The sequence below is a fragment of the Rhinolophus ferrumequinum genome, chromosome 18 (assembly GCF_004115265.2).
Source record: "Rhinolophus ferrumequinum isolate MPI-CBG mRhiFer1 chromosome 18, mRhiFer1_v1.p, whole genome shotgun sequence".
Taxonomy (NCBI): Eukaryota; Metazoa; Chordata; class Mammalia; order Chiroptera; family Rhinolophidae; genus Rhinolophus; species Rhinolophus ferrumequinum.
This window is the reverse complement of record NC_046301.1, coordinates 35934961-35957122: the sequence shown is the minus strand read 5'-3', so window position 1 is coordinate 35957122 and position 22162 is coordinate 35934961. Positions and strand designations below refer to the sequence as shown.

At 33.1% G+C, this 22162-nt stretch overlaps 1 protein-coding gene across 5 annotated transcripts in view; it reads right to left on the bottom strand.

Moving 5' to 3' along the window:
* The window catches only part of NEK1 (NIMA related kinase 1), a 129377-nt gene that overhangs the window by 13255 nt on the left and 93960 nt on the right, over window positions 1-22162 (bottom strand). For all 5 annotated transcript variants that reach the window (XM_033135050.1, XM_033135052.1, XM_033135047.1 and 2 more), the window contains 5 exons: window positions 20897-21049; window positions 9266-9442; window positions 5734-5854; window positions 2885-2976; window positions 1820-2067 (listed from right to left, as the gene is read on the bottom strand). In XM_033135050.1, the coding sequence (XP_032990941.1) occupies window positions 1820-2067; window positions 2885-2976; window positions 5734-5854; window positions 9266-9442; window positions 20897-21049 (791 nt within the window). The remainder of the gene's footprint in view (window positions 1-1819; window positions 2068-2884; window positions 2977-5733; window positions 5855-9265; window positions 9443-20896; window positions 21050-22162) is intronic.

Sequence of the window (22162 nt, the reverse complement as noted above, 5' to 3'; positions counted from 1 at the left end):
TTTCTTTAGATTTTTTGTTGTTGGTTAAGTTCTATTTTTTTCCAAAAAATACGAGAGCCATGTAAGATAGTGAATGAATTAAGTACTAGTTGCACTACAGAACTTCACATGAAATACTACTTGAAAAAATTGTCACCTCACTTTTTCATCTTTAATATTTTTCATATAATACTATGAATTAGTAATAATCTGGTTATATTATTAAATAGTTTATGATGAGCACATTTGTTTAGACTCTGCTTACTGCAATTAAACTATAACACTATACCCTCAAAAGAGCTTCTACAAATACTTGCTAAGTTCAACCCATAACCTGGATTAAAAAAACTGGATTTAAAACATTAATTAAAAAAATTATGAGCATTTACCAAAGGTAAAAATTAGAGACATTATCTAAGAATTGATATTTTAGTAAATCAAAAGAAGACATTTTAGGCACATGTGCCATTTGAATTGTATATTAATATTTTCCCCCCACTTTGCATTTGATATAACAAGAAAAAAAATTCTCAAGTTTTCATAAAGGTCAGTTTCCACTCCACTCCTCAGATGAGAAAAGTCTCACTGGAACACATGTGGTCTCTCTCCACCCATTATTTATCTATCCCCTAAAGCGAGGAGGATCCAAAGAAAGGGACGGACAGTTTCATTTAGCAACCTACATTCTGCTCTTAGTCAGATCATGAAAGATCACATCTTTAGATTATTTTATTTTGAACTATTACAAATTCACATTCAGTGATCTTTGTTATATTTTCAATTTTATCAAGTGACTCTATTACAAATAACTTGTGAAAGTGACTACTGTATTTATAGTGTTTCTTGTTAGAAACAACGCAAACCAGAATACAATATATTTCTAGATCTAATGGAAATATCCCTTCCAAATGAAAATGAAATGAAAATATTTTTAAATAAATGAAAACTGAAAAAAATGTATTACCAACAGGGCTGGACAAGAAGTGATAAAGGAAGTTCTTAAAGTGGAAGAAAAATAATATTAGACAGAAGCTTGAAATCTGCACAAAGAAATGAAGAATGTCAGAAAAGGTAAATACAGAGGGTGCCAAAAAAATGTATACACATTTTAAGAAAGAAAAAAGCTGCATTAAAATTGTAATACAATGAATGACATTAGCATTCACTTGATTAACATCATCTTTTGAGTGAACATCATACTACACATTGCTACTGTAATTTACTTCAACTTTGAAAAGTACTGTGTTTAACATAAGACTGGGTCTTATGTTAATTTTTGCTCCAAAAGTAAAATCTTATAGTACATCTTACATCTTATAGTAAAATAAGACTGGGTCTTATATAATATAAAATATAATATAATATAATGTATAATATAATGTATAATATAATACATAATATAATATAATACTGGGTCTTATATTAATTTTTGCTCCAAAAGACACATTAGAGCTGATTGTCCGGCTAGGTCTTATTTTCAGGGAAACAGGGTAATATATAGATAACATCTCTTAAAATGTGTACATTTTTTTGGCACCCCTGGTATGTAAATACAAAAGCCTTTCTCAATTTTTACTTTCTGTAAAAAATAAATGAATGTTTAAAGCAAAAACAATAAAAATGTTTTGTGGTGTTTATAACATGCAGAAGTAAAGCATGTGACAACATCACAAAGGATAGGCAAGAGAGTAGAAATCAAATTATACTGTTGTAAGATTCTTATATGTGAATTAGTATATTTGAAGAGAGACTGTGATAAGCTAAAGATGTATCTTAGAAACTGAGAATCACAGCTAAATATTTTTTTAAGTAACATTTTCCATGTGAGGATCATACTTGCCTTTGGGTTGTTTGCATCAAATAGGCCAGTTGAAAGTCCAATCAGCAAGGAATTCGTGTTTTTATTTCTTGGTGGTGAATCAGAGCGAGATCGAAGGGGAAAGGATTCTTCTGGTGAACACACAATTGACTGAATTTGGGAGACTACATTCAAGTGTTCAGAATGAACCACTTTATGGAAAAATGGTTCTGGTTGCAGAGATTTATTTACATCACATTTAGAGTGCTGAGAATCATCCATTCCAGGTTCTGTGGCATAAAGCAAAGATTATATGGTAAGTTTACACAGTACTTAAAGACAGTTCTAAGTTATATTGAAAAAGCACAGTATTTTTAACATGAATTCTAGCAAAAACTTCATGTCTCTCAGAAAACAAAATCAAACTTTATACAGTAAGTTGTCAATAGGTTCTGTGACTTTAAGCATAATGATGTAACAAAACCAAGTTTACCACAGGCTAATTAATATAAACAAGAGTTAAGTTCCTACGACTTCTCATCAGTGTTATAAATGAAACAACATTGGACGAAGAGACATTAATAGAGGACCTGTTGCATTTAATTGTATTACCTTATAAATAATCTTTAACAGGACATACTGTTTTATTTTCAGAAAGAAATTTTAATTTGTTATATACTTCCATTACTCTCGTAGTTCTAAAATGTACACAAAAATGCATGGAATTGTGAAAAAATACTGTTTAGATATTCATATTTAGTATCAGTTTATCTTGGTTCCTATAGGTTAGATAGAGAAAAGCATACTTCTTATATTCTAATTAATACTATTAAAAACAAGAGGACAACTTACTTAATGTCATTAGTGTATTAGCTTATTTTTGGCAAGCAATTCTCATTTTGAACATTCGATAAAATAACTGACCTAAAAGTTTCATTGCTCACGTTGTTAAACGATGCAGGATTATAAAAGCAGAGTCCAGGGGGCTCTATGCCTGTTACATTTTAAAAATGATTGAGGAGGCTGATAAGGGATGCTGTCTATTAATATATCGTCCAAATAAAACAGCCTTTCAAAAAGTAATTAGAACAATACAATGATGCTTACCTATATGAACTTCACTAAGTTCATCCACATTCCTCGGGATTCCATCTTCAGAAACTTCATTTTGCTGAATGGTGGTGATCCTATCTTCCATTCTGCCACAGGTACACCAGTTAAAAACAAACAAACAAACAAAGAAAAAATGGTTTACTAGAAATAAAAGCACTCTCAAATACAAAAAATGGAACACAAGTTCAATAGCATCCTATGATCCTTCTTTCCAAATATTTTTCATATATATATATACACACACACACACACATATATATATATATATATACATTCTCATAAGTACAATGTATTTTTACCCCATTCAAACCTTCACCAATCATAATAACGCACCACCAGCCCCACCATTTCTTATAACAGCAGTTCCCCCCAAAATGTGGCCCCTAGACATTAGCAACACACACTTGTGAGAAATGCAAATTCTCAGGCCCCACTCTAGACCATTAATCAATCAGAAACTTTGGGGGATAAGGCCAACCAATTTATTTTAATAAATCCCAAAGCAATTCTACTGCTTGCTAATGTTTGAGAACCGCTTCTTTAAGCAATCATAATGCCCCTTAACAGCAAAGAACATAAAGAATTTATGATACAATAATACTATGAAGTACCATGAAGCTGTTAAAAAAGAAAGCAGAAATCTATATGAACTGATATGGAATGATAGTTGAGATATATTAAGAAAGCAAAGTAATTTGCCGGTCAATTTGTATTAAATGGTGTTAGGTTTTGGGAAAACAGTGTGTAGCAAAGTAAAAGGAATAGAATGATATGCCCAAGAATGTTTTAACCCTCAAAAGAAGTGAATTAACTGAGGACAAAAGGTAAAGAAGAAGTGGCAATTGTTATTTCAATAAAGCTTGGAATTAAATTCATGCATTATATATTTTAACAAAAATTTAAATACTGGACAAAAGGTATCAGTACTTTAACTCTGGGGGTTTGCTTTATAGGCAGTTTTTATTTTCTTAATACTTTTAATCCCTCTAGAATTTAAGTAGCTTTTTACTTTTTCAGTTTTAAATTTTGAACAATTTTCTATTTTTATTTTTAAAACTTTTAATTTATTTGTAATCATACAAGTAATACAATTCTTCATTCAAACTGTAATGTTCTTTGGTTCCTCAAAAAGTTAAACATAGAATTACCATATGCCTCAGCAATTCCACTCCTAGGTATACACCCAAAAGAACTGAACACAGCTGTTACAAAAACTTGTACACAAATGTTCATAGAAGTACTATTCACAATTGCCAAAAGGTAGAAACAGCCATGAAAATTGACCAATCATCATCTGCTGAATGTATATCAAATGATGAATGAATAAAAATATATGATACATTCATATCATAGAGTATTACTCAGCCAAGAAAGGAATGAAGAATGGATGGATACATCCTACAACACAGATGTACTTTGAAAACAGTATGCTAATTGAAAGAATCCAGTACAAAAAGCCACATACTGCATGATTCCATATGAAACATCCAGAATAAGCAAATCCATAAAAAGAGAAAGCAAATTAGTGGTTGCCAGGCACTGGGGGGGATGGAAAAATGGGGAGTGGCTGCTTAACAGGTACAGGGCTACCTCCTGGGGTGATGAAAATGTTCTGGAATCAGTGATAACGATTGGCCAACACTGTGAATATACTACATACTACTGAAGTACATTTTAAAATGGTTAAAATGATAAATTTTATGTTACATAAATTTTACCTCAATTAAAGAAAATTTCATGTTTCTTTTAGGACTCCCCTAACCACTCAATCCCGGTTGCCTTTGCTGTTATCGGCTTGGTGTACATCTGACCATACTTTTCCTTTAAATTGCATACATATATACAGTATGTACCTGAGTACATATGTAATAATTTTTACATGGAATTATCATAGTGCTATTCTAACATAAGAAAATGCTTTTTTATTCAATATAATAGTTTCATTAATCATTCAATATTTTGGACATCTTTCCATATAAACAGAGAACTCAAAGAAAAGGCAATAGAAATTAAACTTAAACATTTGAAAAGATGTGCTCAACTTTACCAATAATAAGAAATAAACTAAGACCCTAAATGGAGACTATATTTTACCTATCAGATGGGCAAAAATCAAAAACTTTGATAATGAAAGGTTGGCAAGGCTAAGGGGAAAATAGGTTCTTTTCCCTCATATGTATACGTTCTTTCTGAGAGCATACATTGGTACAATCCCAGGGAAAAACAATAATTTAATTACAGTTGCAATTTATAACAATACAACTGACCCAGCAATTACACTTCAATGTATCTATCCTACAGACACACTTATATACATTAAAAATGACCTTATTAAAGGGTTATTCATTGCAGCATCATTTGTAATATTAAAAGACTTATGAAATGAGTTGCGGTACACACATAAAATGGAGTATTAAGTAGCCATAAAATTTAAAAAAGAGGAAGTTCTCTATGTATTAATATAAAAGAATTCCAAGATTACTGACTAACAATAAAAAAGGTGGAAAACACTGTGTACATTATACTAACAATTGTATTTAAAAGGGAGGTGGACTGTATATTTATTTTTGTTTATGTACATATTAAAATATCTGGAAGGAGGAGAGAGTGCGAATTTGCTGGATGAGGACAGAGGCGGGAAAGAGACATTTTACTGTATGTCTTTATATTCTTGCTGATTGCTGAATCACATGCATGTACTATCTACTTAAAAATTAAAATATTTTTATAAGGTATTATAGTAATAGGATATAGCACAATATTAAGTCATTACAGTATTTCTTAAAAAGATATTACAAAAAGGGACCCAGGCTTTGATATGTAAGGAAAAAGAGATAACATACTTAGATTCTTTTGTTGCTTTTATCTCACTAATCCACACGTCCGTAACAGTGCAAGGCAAGCTACCATCTTTGCTTGCTTCACTTGACTCTTGGAGAACTTCTGTTTCCAAGTCATCAGGTTCTGAAAAGCAAAAACATATAAGACATGTCTCCAAGCAAAATTCATTTAGAAAAAAACAGAATAAATGTTCCATAAATTATCATTACCTAGTTTCAGGCCAATATATTAATTATAACAGAAAAAAATTAAGCGTTTTACCCATAGATTTTTAATCTTGTTATTGTGTTAACTCTCTACTTCAGTTGTTTCTGAAATGATAGACTTTTCCTTTTTCACTTTCACTGAAATAAAAATACTCAAAAGAAATACTGTATACTCCGTATTTTTCATTAGTATATAAAATTTCCCTTAAAATTTCAGTAGAATGTAAATTGCTTTAAAGAAGGTATAAAAACTAGTTTTAAGAATAACAATATCTGTGGTTAGAAAGATGGAAGGAGAATACACTGTAATATCATTGATTAGTAACTTACAGGAAAGTTCAGTCATGAAAATCTATCTTTCAACAGTCAAAAAAGAAAAAAGAATCCTATCACCTAGACTTTTACAATGAGATTGAGAACATAATTGAAGTATACTAAATCTATTTTCCTAGACCCTCAAATAATTAATAACCAGAGTACTACCTCTATTTTCTGGCAGTGGCTCATTTGTTATCTGGTTGATATTTTCTGAATGAAAACAGTGACAAGAAAAGTATTTCTTCATTTGTTAACTTCTCTTTTTCCTCTCCAATTCAGGTATCAGTACTATCTTGTTTAAGCCATTACCCCCTATTTTTTTCCTGTAATCCAGATAACCTTTCCTTCTATAGTTTAAAAGTTTCCAATTAGCTGCCCTATTTAGAAAGGTAACTGATATTGTACAAATCCTTAAACTTTTTATCTTTTATTCATATGATTTTTTGGGTCACTCATAGAAGGCAAGCACTCGGCAGGGAAATCCTTTCATCGTTACTTTTTAATGGGAATTGTTCTCTAGCACCTTAGCCTTATTAATGTGATACCTTCTACAAACAAGACTTTTGGCTTTATTACCTGCAAAGTTTAAAACTTTTACCACGTGGCTCTTTGCAGAAAAAGTGTGCTGGCTCTTGCACTAGGCTATCTGGCTCCTATTATATGCCTAACAGGGTTTTGTTTGTTTTTTAAGAAAAGTCTTAAGATACCAACTAACTATGATTCTAACAAATAAGACTATGTAAGTTACTGTGGTGAGTTAAAGACGGTCACACATATAGCAAGGTCTCTGACATTCCTCTCATCTAGTGGGGGGCTCTGTGTCCCTCCCCTTGAATATAGGCTGACATTGTTGAGTGCGCTGACCAAGTGAGTCCAGCTGAACTGTTGCTATGCCAGTTCCAGGTCTAGTCTTGAAGAGAAATGGCAGCATCCACCTTGGAATCTGGGAAGCCTAAGCCACCATGAAAGAAGGTGAACTATCCTCGACAGACCACATGGCAAAGCAATGAGAATAAAATGAGAGAAAGTAACCCAGCTGACCAGGCCCAGCCGAGCCCTGCCAAGACTCCATACATGGGACAGGCATCGTCTTGCACCCTGCAGATAAGCAGCTGACAGTTGAATCCCACTGAGTGAGGCCAGCTAATGCCACACCGAGGAGAAAAACCTTCCCAATTCCTAACCCACAAAAGTATGAGATAAAATAAGTGATTTTAAGTCACTAAGTTATGGGAGTAATTTGTTTTGCATCAGTAGATCACTGAAACAGAATTTCGTATCTGAAAATGGGGGGCTGACATAACAAAAGCCTAAAACATATGCCGTGGTTTTGGGACGGGGCAGGAGGCAGAAGTTGAAAGGGCTTCAGGGAGACTGTTGATGAGAGACTGGCCAGTGGGAAAAAGTTATTGGAGACCGGAGAAAAGGGGATTCTTGTATGTAGTGGCAGAAAATTGGTACCTAGGAAAACCAGGATTACAGAAAATATACTTAATAGATCCAATGATCTAGCTAAGGAGCTATCTAAGCAGAATGTTCAAAGTGCCAGCTAGCTTCTAACAGCCTCTGAGAAAGTACAAGAGAGAGAGAAAGAACTGTTTACTTTATACAGAGAATTTAGAAAAAAAAGTCCAAGATAATTCCTTTTAGGCAACAAAAGCTTCTAAAGGGAAGACAAGGCTTCAAGACAAACATGAAAGTTAGGACAGTAAAATGTGGTCTCAGGGGAAAGATGAAGTCGAAGGTGCGGCCATAAAACCATCTGTTATGGCACAGAAAGATGTCTCACAGACTCTCTCTGCTGGACGTAAGGATTTCTATGAAATCCCAAGAGCACTGTCTCACAGAATCCTCAAAGACACCTCAAGGTAGAGAAGGGGCGGTCTCAAAAAAAAAAAAATAGTGAATTTTAATTAACATTCATGTAAAATCTACAAAATTATTCTACTTGTAGAAGCACTACCACGAAAACACATAGTTCAGGAGACAAGAACCCTTGAGGACACCAACTTTTGGTCTAAAGGAAGCACATTGACAATGCTAGTCCTGGGTGGACTTCAGAATTTTTATGAACCAATGATTGCTATGTACTTTCCATTTTCCTTGTTTTTGAAAAGGAGTCTCTATTCCTGTTTCATCATTACATTTTAGGTATATGAAAGACAAGTAACTTTCTCTTTTACTTGTACGTCTTCAGATTGAGAGTAATTGTATTCAAAGAACTGTACCCAAGGCCTGACTTTTATAACAACATTTTGAGACTTTGAGCCGATGCCATAATAAAATGAGGCTTTGAGAATGGATGTATTTTGCATGTGGGGGGAACATGAATAATTTTTCGTCCAACGGCAGACTATAGCAGATTACAGATGGCTACAAATTCTTTAGCACTCTTACCTTTGAAAGGTGGGGTCTGTTTTGCCTCCCTATGAATCTAAGCTGGCATGTGACTGCTCTGACCAATGAAGTATGGCAGAAGTGATACAGTGCCAATTCTGAGATTAGCTTTTAAGAGTACAATCAGCCCTTACTTAGGTATCTGTGAGCCTGGACCACCACATAAGAAGTCAGACTACTTGCTGGAAAGAGTACACAGAAAGGCCTAGAGACTACATGAAAAGGGAGAGGGGCCCAGCTTAGCCCAGCGTTCCAGGTATTTCAGTCATCTTGGACCCATCAGACTAGCCTGGCTGTAAGCTGAATCCCACCAACCTAACCCAGACACAAAAGCACATAGTTCAAAAAAAAAAAAAATCATATTGAGCCAAGTCTTGACTCAATTCCTGACACACAGGACCATGACACATAATAAAATGATTGTTTTAACACTAAGTTTGGTATTGCAGTACATATTACACACAGACTAGTTACTAAAAGTATAAAAAGTAGTGAACCTAATTTGAGGTGAATCACCCAAACATATATACATATTCTGATGATTTGTTTATAAAGAAACAATTAAAAGTATCATTAAATTAAATATAACTCCTTTTGACTCACTAAAACATACCATCCAAATTTTCTTCTGGTTTCAATGACATCTGTGGAGATGCCTCACTAAACTTTGGACTGTTTCTATCAACAGAAGAAACAACAGTAGCTGATGGGTTCATTTCAAGTGAAACACATTTTACTTTTTCTTCTCCACTAATTAAGGGTTTGTAGTTCTCCCCTTCAGGAGAAATATCTGAAAAAACAAAAATGAGAAATCATGTTATGTTTTCACAGAGACTTGAATTTTACTTGTAACAGCATTTAGAACAAAGTACAAAAAGTGCGTTCTTAAAACAGGTAATTATTGGTTAAGCTGTGACATATTAGAAATTAATAAATGATTAAGGTATATGATAGCCAAATTTCATTTTAATTATACATGATTTCTAGGGTAGTTAACCTATGGTTTACTATTTTTCCCCTTTTTTTTGAAACTAATACATATGTGTCAGAATGGTAATTTTAAAATTATTAACCGTTTTTATTTCTGGTAATTGCTAGTTACGTCTCATTATGACAAACTCTCCATACTTAAACTGATACCAGGAAGAATGGATTTACCTCAGAACAACTTATTGAAGTTATCTACAAGATCCCAAGAGGTCACTCCCATTTATTCCTTGAAGATGTTAACTTCCTAGCTCACCGTCAGATGTTCCTTCCCTAATACTGCCTTCCCTAGTTAGGTTGATTTCTATATCTACACCAAGAACCCTTCCAATATATGGACTTCCAGTTCCTCTCCAATGATCTGACATTCACCATACCTCAGTCACTCCAATGATTATACCTTAGAGACCTTGTCATTAATTGCAGCTCCTCAAAATGTTCAATGTTAAATACTCCACCTTCTAGTATTTAACATCCTATTTTTCCAGTTATCTCCCTCTACTACCCCAACTCTAAAAAATGTTACTCTAGCAGGACCTACAATGCACTGATCCTACCATGTGTTCTTTCCCTACCACCCCAATTAAAATTCAACTAAAGTCCATCATCATAATCATTCTCTTACATACTTCCTCACCGCACTGTACTCCTGTGGCAAAATCCCAATCCTTCATAAATTCAATTTTCTGCCTACTACGTCTGTATACACATGGCTGAAAGATTGGAGAAAAACAGAGAACCTTGCTCATTGGTCTCGATTTTAATTATACACAATGATTTCTAGGTCCTTTGTGTTGCCTGTGGTCTACCACTATAAAACACTGGGTTAGCAGGAACTGCCCCTGGTTCAGTTAATTTCCTTAGGAAAAAAAGTTGTGTTTAGGTATTTGTTAGTTGTTTTACCTTACTTCTTTCTAGTCAACAGATAACAAAACTGTAGTGATGCTCATGTTTTGGAATATCTTCCCTTCACCAAGCCTATCAACAAACTGATTACGGTAGGGTCACATCTGTTTTTGCTCCTTCGGCCTTACTTTTATGCTATAAAAATCACATCTACCAAAATCAGGCACAAGGATGCCAGGGTAGCATCCTTACTATTAAAGATTGCTTTCCAGGGTCTACCAAATATAGTAAGAAGAAAAAAAAATCTATATAAATATTAGACAAAAAACTATTTCTTCTTACTGATGATATAATCTGAACATCTGGAAGATCTAAGATGTCAAGGAAAAACACCTAAAAGATTTAGTAAAATAATTCAGTAAGGAGTCTGCATATAAAATTTTACATAGAAAGAACAGCTTCATTTTAACTAGACATAGCAACTTAGAAAAGGAAATGTAAATAATATATCACCCATTTTAAAGATAAAAATCCACATTGTATTACAATGAATTTACCAAAAAAAGTTTTAGAACTTAAATGAAGAAAACAAAATGTTACCGACAAACACAAAAAATTGGTACAAATAAAAAGAATATACTTAAATTCTTGAATTTAATAGCATAAAAATAATTCTCCAAAAACCAATATATAAATTAAAACAATTCTAATTATAACACCCAGTTAGATAAAATGAACTTAAAATTCATTTGAAATAATAATTGCCTAAAAATAACCAAGAAAAATATTTTAGAATTCCAATTAATGATCTTACATGTGTGTATATGTGTGTGTGTGTGTGTGCACGTGCGCGCACACATGCATAAATGTGTCTGTTACCTATTTAATTTAAAGATTTGGGAAAATTTTCCATCTAATAAGGAAAATTCAGAAGATGTAAAGAAAAAACATAATAGTATGAAAATTAAAAAAAAAACCTGCATGTCCAAAAACAGCATAAAAATAAGTGCAGCAGAGTGTGGAAAAACCTGTGATGACATACCAAATAAAGGTTATCTACATCAGATTAAAAATTCACAAGAAAAAGATAGGCAATGCAATACAGAAAGGACACAGAATATAAAAATAATTTACAGAGAAGCAAATCAAAATGGCCAAAAGAATATGACATGATGAAATTCACAATCAGAGAATCACAAATAAAATCAATGAAATACTTAACTTATAAGACTGGCAACAATTAAAAAAATACTGAAAATACTGACAAGGTCCCTTTAACATTTGAAAATCAATCAAAGCTATTTGCCACATTAATAAAGCAGAAAAATCATACACTCATCTCAATTGATTCGGGAAAAGGATCTGATAAAATTCAACAACTCTTCAAAAACACAAGACTAGAAGGGAATTCCTTAATCTGCTAATGGGTATTTTTGAAAGAGATTCGAGTTAATATAATACATTTACTTCCATGAATCAAGAACATGACACTCCTATTCAACATTCCACTGAATGACATTTCTTTGAAGAACAGAAATTGCTAATTTTATTATAGCCCAATTTATTCAGTCTTTTATCATTGCCATTTTTAAGGACAAGTTTAAGAGGACAAGCCACTGAAAGACAAAATATATTTACAACACATACAATTAAAAAAGGGCTTCTATCCAGAATATACAAAAAAATTCCTAGAAACCAAAAGTAAAACAACACAGTGGAACAACAGGCAAGATACTTGAATAGGCAAGTCAAAAAACAGAATATACTACATCTTGGCAAGGAATTTTTGGATGTGATACCAAAAATACAGGCAACAAAAGAAAAAATAAAGTGAGACTACAACAAACTAAAAGTTCTCCACAGCAAATGAAATAATAAACAAAATGAAAAGGACATCGATGGAACAGAAGAAAATATTTGCAAAGAATGTATCTGACAAGAGGTTAAATATCCAAAATATAAAAGGAACTCATGCAACTCAATAGCACAAAAAATGGGCAAATTAGAATTAATTTGCTATAATTAATTATAGCAATTTAAAAAGGGGCAAAGGAACTGAATAGACATTTCTCAAAAGAGACGTACAAATGGCCAACAGGTATATGAAAAGGTGGTGAACATCACTATTATTTAGGGAAATGCAAAAACAAAACCACAATAAGAGATCATCTCACTTCTATTAATATAGCTATTATCAAAAAGACAAGTAATAACAAATACTGGTGAGGATATGGAGAAAAGTTGTGCATTGGTGGTAGGAATGTAAATTGGTGCAGACACAATGGAAAACAGTATGGAGGTTCCTCAAAATACTAAAAATAAAATTAGCAAATGATCCAGCAATCCCATTCTGGGTATATATCTAAAGGAAATGAAATCAGCAGCTTGAAGAGATATCTGCACCCCATGTTCACTGTAGCATTATTCACAGTAGCCAAGACATGGAAACAAACAAAGTGTCATCACAGATGAATGGATAAAGAAAATGTGATATATATAATAAAATATTATTCAACCTCAAGAAAGAAGGACATTCTTAGAGGGCAGTATGCTAAGTGAGTAAGCCAGATACAGAAAGACAAACTTTGCATGATATCATGTATATGTGGAATCTAAATAAGTAGAACTCAGAAAAACAGAGCAGAATGGTGGTTGCCAGGGGCTGGGAAGATGTTGGTAAAGGGGGAGATGTTGGTAAAGGGAATAAACTTTCAGTTATGAGTAAGATCTAGAGATCTAATGTACAGCATGGTTAACTATAGTTAATAATGCATAGTATACTTGAAATTCCGTAAGAGTAAATCTTAAGTGTTCTCAATACACACACACACACAGACACATACACACACAAAACCTGAAAGTACCATATTTTGCCACCCATGTTTTTGGCCCAAACTTTCAGGGAAAAAATCCTTTGTTTTAATTTTTAATTCAAATTTTTATTTGTTTACACTTAGGTACTTATTTTTGACATTGTAAAGGAATTTTAGCATTCATTTTTTTAAACATATTATGGTACAAGAAATTTTATGTACGGGTAACAAATTTACCATATTTACGTATCATAGAAGGCCAAGAACTCTTTGTTGTTGCAAGTTCATTGTAAGTTCAACAAAACCGATTATTGTATTTCAGGGTATTATTTTGCATATGGATATTGTTCTTGATTTCTAGAGTTACACTTTTAACTCATAAGCATAAATGAAAGAATTAAAAATATTTATATGGATATGGAATTAGTACTACCCATGTATAATGCGCATCCTTATTTTTCCCTCACAAATTTGGGCAAAAAAGTGTGCATTATACACGGCAAAACACGGTATGAGGTGATGCATGTTAATTGGCTTGATTATGGAAATCATTACACAAGGTATACTTACATCAAAACACCACGTTGTACACCTTAAATATATAACATTTTTTATCTTTCAATCATAATTCAATAAAGCTGGAGGGTGAAATAAAGACCATTTTAGACAAACAAAAGCTGAGAGAATTTATAAACAGCAGATCTTCACTATAGGAAATACTAAAGAAAGTTCTTTAGACTAAAGGAAATATATACCAAATGGAAGTATGCAACTTCAGGAATAAGGAGCACTGTAAAGAATCAAATGTAAGTATAAATTAATATTAATTGCTTAGCATAATAATGGTTCATGAGCTGTATAAGATATATGAAAATAAAATATATAATAACAGTAGTATAAAGGGATAGAGGGGGATAAAGGAGTAATATTGTTAAAAAAACAGGCATAGTTTAAGGACTATAAATACTAAATTAAGGTCGACTTAAATGAGCATTATGGTAAAATTAAACAAGGACACAAATTGTAATCTATAGGACCACAACAAAAGGGTAAATGAAAAATATATAACTACAAACAAATACAAGAAAAAAATGAAATGTTTGATTAAAACAAACGGAAAAATTAAAAGACTGAAAGGAATAAAAGAATAAAGAAACAAAGAACACATGGGACAAACAAAAAACGAATAGCAAGATTGTACATAGTCTAAAAATCAAACCATACCATAATTATATTATAGATAAATAAACATTCAGATTTAAAGACAAAGATTGTTGGAAGGGATTTGAGATAAGAGACACACTGAAACATAAGGGGTCAGAAAAACTGAGAGGAAAAAATACAGAAGAAAATATACCAAGAAAACATTAACCAAAAGAATGTTCAGTGGTATAGCTATATGAAATAAAGTAGACTTTAAAGGATGTAATGATACTAGAGATAAACACAGACATATAATAATAAAAGGGTCAATGCAACAATCAAAACAATCAATGCAACAATCCAAATTGCCATGCACTAAATAATTTAGCTTTAAAAAATAAACAGCAAAAGTGATAGAATTAAAATAACAAAATGACAAATCCACAAACAAGTGGAGATTTTAACACTCTTTTCTCAGTAGCTGATGGAACAAGCAGAAAAAATAATCAGTAAAATTATGGAAGATTTAACCATTATGATTACACAAAATGACACAGAATATACATACATACAACTATGCTCAGTAACTACGAAATACGCCTTCTTTTCAAGTGAATATGAAACATTTACCAGACCATAAATTGGGCAATAAAGCAAGTCTCAAAAATTTCGAAGGACTGAGATCATGCACAGTATGATGTTCTATGACTACAACAAAATTTGAAAGATAACTAGAAAAACATCAAAATGTTACAAAATTAATGCAAAATACTTGCAAATAATCTAAAGATCCAAAAGGAATTACAACATAATTGAATCCATAATTTAAATCTTCCCAGAGAAAACTCAAAGTGCAGATGGCTTCACAGGCGAATTCTTCCAAATACTCAAGGAGAAAATAATATTAATCTTTCACAACTTTTCCAGAAAACAGATACTATTTCCCGACTTGTTTTATAAGGCCAGCAAAACCTTGATACCAAAACACCATAAGCACCTTACAAAAAAGGAAAATTATAGACAAACACATCTCATAAATTATTTTCCCTGGCAGTGGGTGGAGGGGTTTCTATACAGTTAGAAAGGAAGAAAACAGTCAAATGTGAGAAAAAAATTTTACAGCACATCAATGGATCAAATATTTAAAGACAAATAGAGAAATTCTAGGAAGAAAGCAAAGAAATAGTTTTGGTTTTTTATAAATTCTTCCTGAGTCCCTCTAAAACCACAGACAAAATCAGGATAGCAAAATTAAATACCCATGACTAACATCTAAACCAAATCTAGGTGAAAAGTATCCTCACAAACCCTGAAGTACATGTGAATGGGGGAAAAAAATCACTGACAATCTCCAGACTCAGGTAATAATAGCATCTGTGCACAAGAAAAGCAGGGGGAAACAAGAGAGCACCTGACATGCTCCAGATCGGGAGAATCCCACAACAGCCTGTAGGTATTCACCAGCAAGCATGATGGGTCAATTTCAGAAGAGCAGCAGAAATAGGAATCGTTTTTTACAAATTCCAATTTGCAAGTAAACTGAAGGGGTTAATAGCTAAGGGTTATGGTACTATAGGCCCTAAGAATTCTCAACACTAACCAACTGATGTTTCCTTCTAGAACAAAGTACCACATTGAGGAGAAACTGCTGGAAAGAGAATCCAAATTGATCTGTGCAGGGATAATAGAAACAAAGGAAAGAGAAAAATGGGGGAAAGCGACAGGGCCAGAAGAGCTCAGAAACTACAAGGCCATAATTCTAAAAAATGTCGTGTAAGTAATAGAAGAGGAAGCTCTAAGCTCTGAAGTTAGAAAAGCTGTTTTGACTCACTGTTCCCTCTTGAACGTTTAGCAAATCTAAGTTCACGTGCAAATAAGTAATATAATAGGGTTATTACTGAATTCTGTACAAAATCATTATAAGAAAAAAATAGAAGTAGAACGATGTGCCCCCCGCAGACTGGGATTTCCCAACTTTGGCCCTATTGGGTCAGGTAATTTGCTTTGGGAAGCACTTGTTACAGTATGCATTGTAGAAGACATAGCAGCTTCTCTGGCCTCTATCCACTAGATACTCCTAGTACCCCTCCCAGGTGACAACCAAAAACGTCTTCCGTCTATGCCAAGTGTCCTTTCTTGGCAAAATCACCCTTGTTTGAGAACCACTGCAACAGATTAAGAAAACCCACAAAACAAATTAAAATTAGTAACCTACAATTTAAAAATCAACTAGAAAAATGAAGAACATGATATAATAGAACAACATAAATTACAACAAGAAAATAATCAGGATGAGGCAGCTGACAGAGCTCAGGAAAGACTAGAAAAAAATCTTAGAAATAAAGATTATAGAACAAACACACATCATATAAACAAAACATACAACGTCTTAAGAGACATGGAAGGTGAACAGGAGAAAAAAATTAAAAAAAAAAAGCGACAGAAAGGATTCAAGAGAAAGGGCAGAAAGAAAAGGCAAAAAAGATCCAAAATACTCATAGAAATCCCTGAAGTAGACTTAAAGGAAAAAAACAGAAAACCATAACTCACGAACACTCTCCTAAAATTGGGGACTGGGGCGGTATCTGGAAACCACATATTAAAAAAATACACCACAATGAGGAGAACTACAAAACTCTGATGAAAAATATCAAAGAACAACTAAGTAAATGGAGAGATTTTCCATGTTCATGGCTAGGAAGAGTCAATATTGTCAAGATGCTAGTTCTTCCCAATTTGATCTACGGATTCAACACAATCCAATCAAAATCCAAGCAAGCTATTTTGTGGATATTGACACACTGATTCTAAAGTTTATGTGAAGCGGCAAGAGACCCAGAAATGCCAACACAGTATTAAAGGAGAGGAACAAAGTTGGAGGACTGATACTACCCAACTTCAAGATTACTAAAAGCTACAGTAATCAAGACAGTGCGGTACTGAAATAAATAAATAGATCAATGGAACAGAATAGAGCTCAGAAATACACCACATAAGTACAGTCAACTGATCTTTAACAAAGGAGCAAAGGCAATTCAATGGAGAAAACATAGTCTTTACAAAATGTGGTGCTGGAACAACTGGACATTTATGAACAAAAAATATATATATAAATCGAGAAACAGACCCTATACACTTAACCAAAAAAAACTCAAAATCGATCACAGACCTAAATGTTAAACTCAAAACTATAAAACTCCTAGAAGATACTACAGGAGAAAATCCAGATGGCCTTGGATCTGGCAAGGACTTTTTAGACAGAACACGAAAGGCACGATCTGTTAAAAAGAGAATAAATTAAAATTAAAAATGTTTGCTCTGTGAAAGACACAGTCGAGAAAATGAGAAGATAAGCCATAGGCTGGGAGAAATTATTTGCAAAAGACAAACACATGAAGGACTGTTAACCGAAATACACAAGGAATTCTTAAAACTCAACAGTAAGAAAACAACCCAATTAAAAATTGGTCAAAATATCTGAACAGAAACCTCACCAAAGAAGATATGCAGATGGCAAATAAGCATATGAAAAGATGCTCCACATCACGTGCTTTAGGGAATTGCAAATTAAAAGCATGAGATACCATCACACATCTATTACAATGGCTAAAATGCAAAATGTTGACAACAACAAATGCTTTTGCAGATGTGGAGCATCAGGAACTCTTTCATTTCTGATGGGAATGCAAAATGGTACAGCCACTTTGTTAGACAGTTTTGCAGTTTCTTATAAAACTAAACATACTCTTACCACACGATCTAGCAATCCCACTCCTTAATACTCAGTCAAATGAGCTAAAATGCTATGTCCAGAAAAACACCTGTACACAGATGTTTCTAGCAGTTTTACTTGTAATTGCCAAAATTTGGAAACAACCAAGATGTCCTTCAATAGGTGTGCAACCTATATAAACAAACTATGGTACATCCATGCCATGTGTTCTTATTCAGCACTAAAAACAAATGAGCTATTATGCTATGAGAAAAGACATGGAGGAATCTTAAATGCATATTGCTACGTAAAAGAAGCCAGTCTGAGAAGGGTATGTACTGTTTAATTCCAACTATAAGATATTCCGCAAAAACAAAAACCACGGAAACAGTATAAAGATCAGTGGTTGCTAGGAGTTTGGTGGGAGTGAGGGATAAATAGGTAGAACATAGGGGTTTTTGGGGGCAGTAAACTATTCTGTACGATACCTGGGTGGATACGTGTCATTATATAAATCCATAGAAAGTGCAACACCAAGAATGGATCCTAATGTAAACGATGAATTTTGGGTGATAATAATGTGCCAATGGTGGTTCATCGATTGTAACAAACGCACCGCTCTTGGGGTAGGAGGATGTCGATGGCTGGGCAGCTGTGCTTACACGAAAGGAAGGAGTACATGGAAACTATACTTTCTGCTCAATTTTGCCATGAACCCAAAACTACTTTATAACAAAAGTCTATTAAAAGAATTAAAAAAAAATACAACATGTACTAGAAAAATAAACTGAACACCAAAATGCATTTTAAGAAAACTATTGGACTTTAAGGATAAAGAAAGATATCCTTTGAGCATCCAAATAAAAAGATCAAGTCATTTATAAGATAATAAGTTTGTCATCAGACTTTCTCACAGTTATGCTTTACGCCAGAATACAATGGAGTTATAAAGACATTCAAGGAAAGGAAATGTAAGCAACAAATTTATATTCAGTCAAATTGACCTTCAAGAATAAAGTCTTCAGACAAACTGTTATGAATGTGCAAAATCTCTGGTCATACTGTTCACGTGAGCCCTTCCTAAGGCGTCTATTATAAAAAGAGCTTAAGACAATCAAAATGATGAAAGAGACATTGGTATAAGGATTGGAAGACTAAAGAACACCGCAAGTCCTTTATGTTTGTCATTTAATCCACAAAACAATCCCTGATAATATTATTTCCATTCTATACATGTAGAAACTGAATGTCCAAGTCAGAGGAACTTGCGCATGGTTTCTGGGAAAGTGATGGAACCAGAATTGGAACCAAAGCCCATTCCCTTTCCACAACATGTAGCTACTCCCACATACACATTAAATAACCTTTGTGCCTTTTCATATGGGGAATTGCATATTGCGTGGAATTTCATTCTCAACCTTACCTCCCCCAAATCACTTGCTTTATGTGGCTTTCCCTGACCCCAAAGGGCCACGTTATCTTTAACGAAACTGCACAGTATTGACAACATAAAGCCTCCTCAACTGTGGCTCCATGGCATTTCACACACACCACTTCTATCACAGACTCTGACACATGTGATATCCTTGATGGTAGGAACTGTGACTTGTTTGTCTTAAAATCCCAGCACAGAGCGTATTCTTCTAAGTAAACGTATTTAAGGGAAATATTAAAAGAGAGCAGATGACAACTCTGGGAAGCTTTAACTATCCAAAATGAAGTTAACTACTTAAATATCTGTGCACTACCTTGTAGCTCTGTGCATAATTTCATTCTTTCCCTTTTCATGTGATATTATCACTTATTTGTTTCCATTTGTCTGTCTTCTGAGAGGAAGGATGATCTTTAACTCGTTGTGGTTTTACCACCTAACATGTAACAGTTTACACAGCTAGTAAGTGTTCGATAAATAGCTGGCAAACAATTAAAAAAAAAAGACAAATCATAAAACAAAATACTTCTCAGTTCCAATTCTATGCAGATGGATCATATAATCTGGAGAAGGAAAGCCCCGCTTTCACATTGCCTAAGTATTACCATAGCCCAAATGACACATATAAGCAATACAATCTTTACTTAAGAGGAATCAGAATCTGATGTTTTTAGTCATAGTTCTAATGGGAATGAATATACGTGGGACCTTTAGACTACAAAATACACATATTTGTGCCTAGACACAACATAAAAAAATACTATATTTAACTTCCTCTTCATTTGAATAAGCTGTTAAATCTGCAAACACTCGTTTTATACACAGACACTTTTTTATGCATATCTGTAATACCAAGACCCACAACACTCATGGGTCATAAATGTTTTCCTCACAAGAATTCATCCTCCCCAGTCCTAGGATAATTTGTCATACTTACTACAGTTATCTTTGAGTCTTTTCATCAACCTAATTACTGAATCCACTTAAAACATACACCATTCATCTCAATGTAATGCTCCTCTATCTTTATTCATGTAAAACATCGTTCTAACTATTCTACATTTCTGCCTCTCCCAAACACATTTCCTTTTAGTTTTTGTTCCCATCCAGGTTATATCAGATCAAAACTCAAGACTACCATTTGAAACAGTTACCCTGAAAATAAAACTAATCTCCATCTAACTAGAAAATTATTATAACAAAAAATAATCTGTTACAAATAATTAATTTATGTAGAAACATCTTAAAAGTACAATTTAATTTTTAATATTACTTCTAGAATAGGGCAAAAAAGGTATAGTTTCTGCTTACCACTTTTAAAGGTTGTGTTTTCCAATAGTTCAGTCTGAAGTTGTATTTCAGCTTCTCCAAGTATCTTTAGAACAGAATCTGTAGGGCTTTTCCCCCAAACTCTTCTTGGAGATCCTCCAGGATCTAATTTAATAACCTCCCCCACTGTATATTCTGTAAGATATAAAAAATAATTTTCAATGGCATAATAATATTGCATGATAAGGCAGATTTAAGGTATTCTATCCAATTGAGGGCTTCATGAGAGAAAAAAAGGTTATACCACAAAGAGATGATGATGATGCTGCTTAAAAAAAGACTTCCAGGGAATAAATGAACGAGGCAATTAATATTAATAATAAAAATATCTATAATTGCCTTTTTAAATAGGAATTAAACTATAGTTTTAGGGAATATAAAAATAAAAAAACATAAATTATATGTATATAAAATTTTTATTTGAGAAAAATGTAAAAAAAAAAAGGAAACCTAAAAATTGAGCAATAATTTGGGAGAGTACCAAAAGAAGATAAAATATAAATTAAATTTTTTTCTATAAATTTAATTGAAGAGAATAGAAAACACATCCTAAGATAAATATAGCACTTATGGATTAAAAGTAGAGAAAGTATTTCTAAGCAATTTTGTTTGAATTTATCATATGTATATTAAGTAGGCAACTGACACTTTCTTTTTGAAAGCAATAATTTGTGGTAAACCTTAAAAATATAGGAAAGCAAAAAATAGAATATTATCTATTGAAGTCTGAGTCTTTAGACTGTTTGTTAATAATTCCTTTAGCATATAGGTACCTAATAGTAATAGACAGTAAACAATCTCAAATAGTATGGGGTATAAGTCATATAAACTTTCAGTGTTAACTAAATACTCATTGATACAAATTTTTGTGTACCAGTGCCATGAAAGCAAGTACTTGCAAATTAGGTAATATTCAGTTTGTACAGCCAAAATGACTATCAATAGGGAACTGATTTTTTAAAGACAAGATTAGCCGATTCTTGTGTTTCTGGTCTGCATATAACTTTTCCTCCCATTTAAGATAATGTGGCAGGGATTTTTTTCCATCTTCTATAAAATTTACATCTCTCTACTACCTCTATCGCCGTCACACTGGCGATAATCTTTACCTCAGAGGTGCTCTAAATTATCTCCAGTCCCACCATCTAAAAGATCTCACATCAGTTGTGTCTGCCCTCAGATTCATCTATCTATTTAATGACGATTTTTTATGAATAAAATCAGTGCTACTGTTAAGGAATACATAAC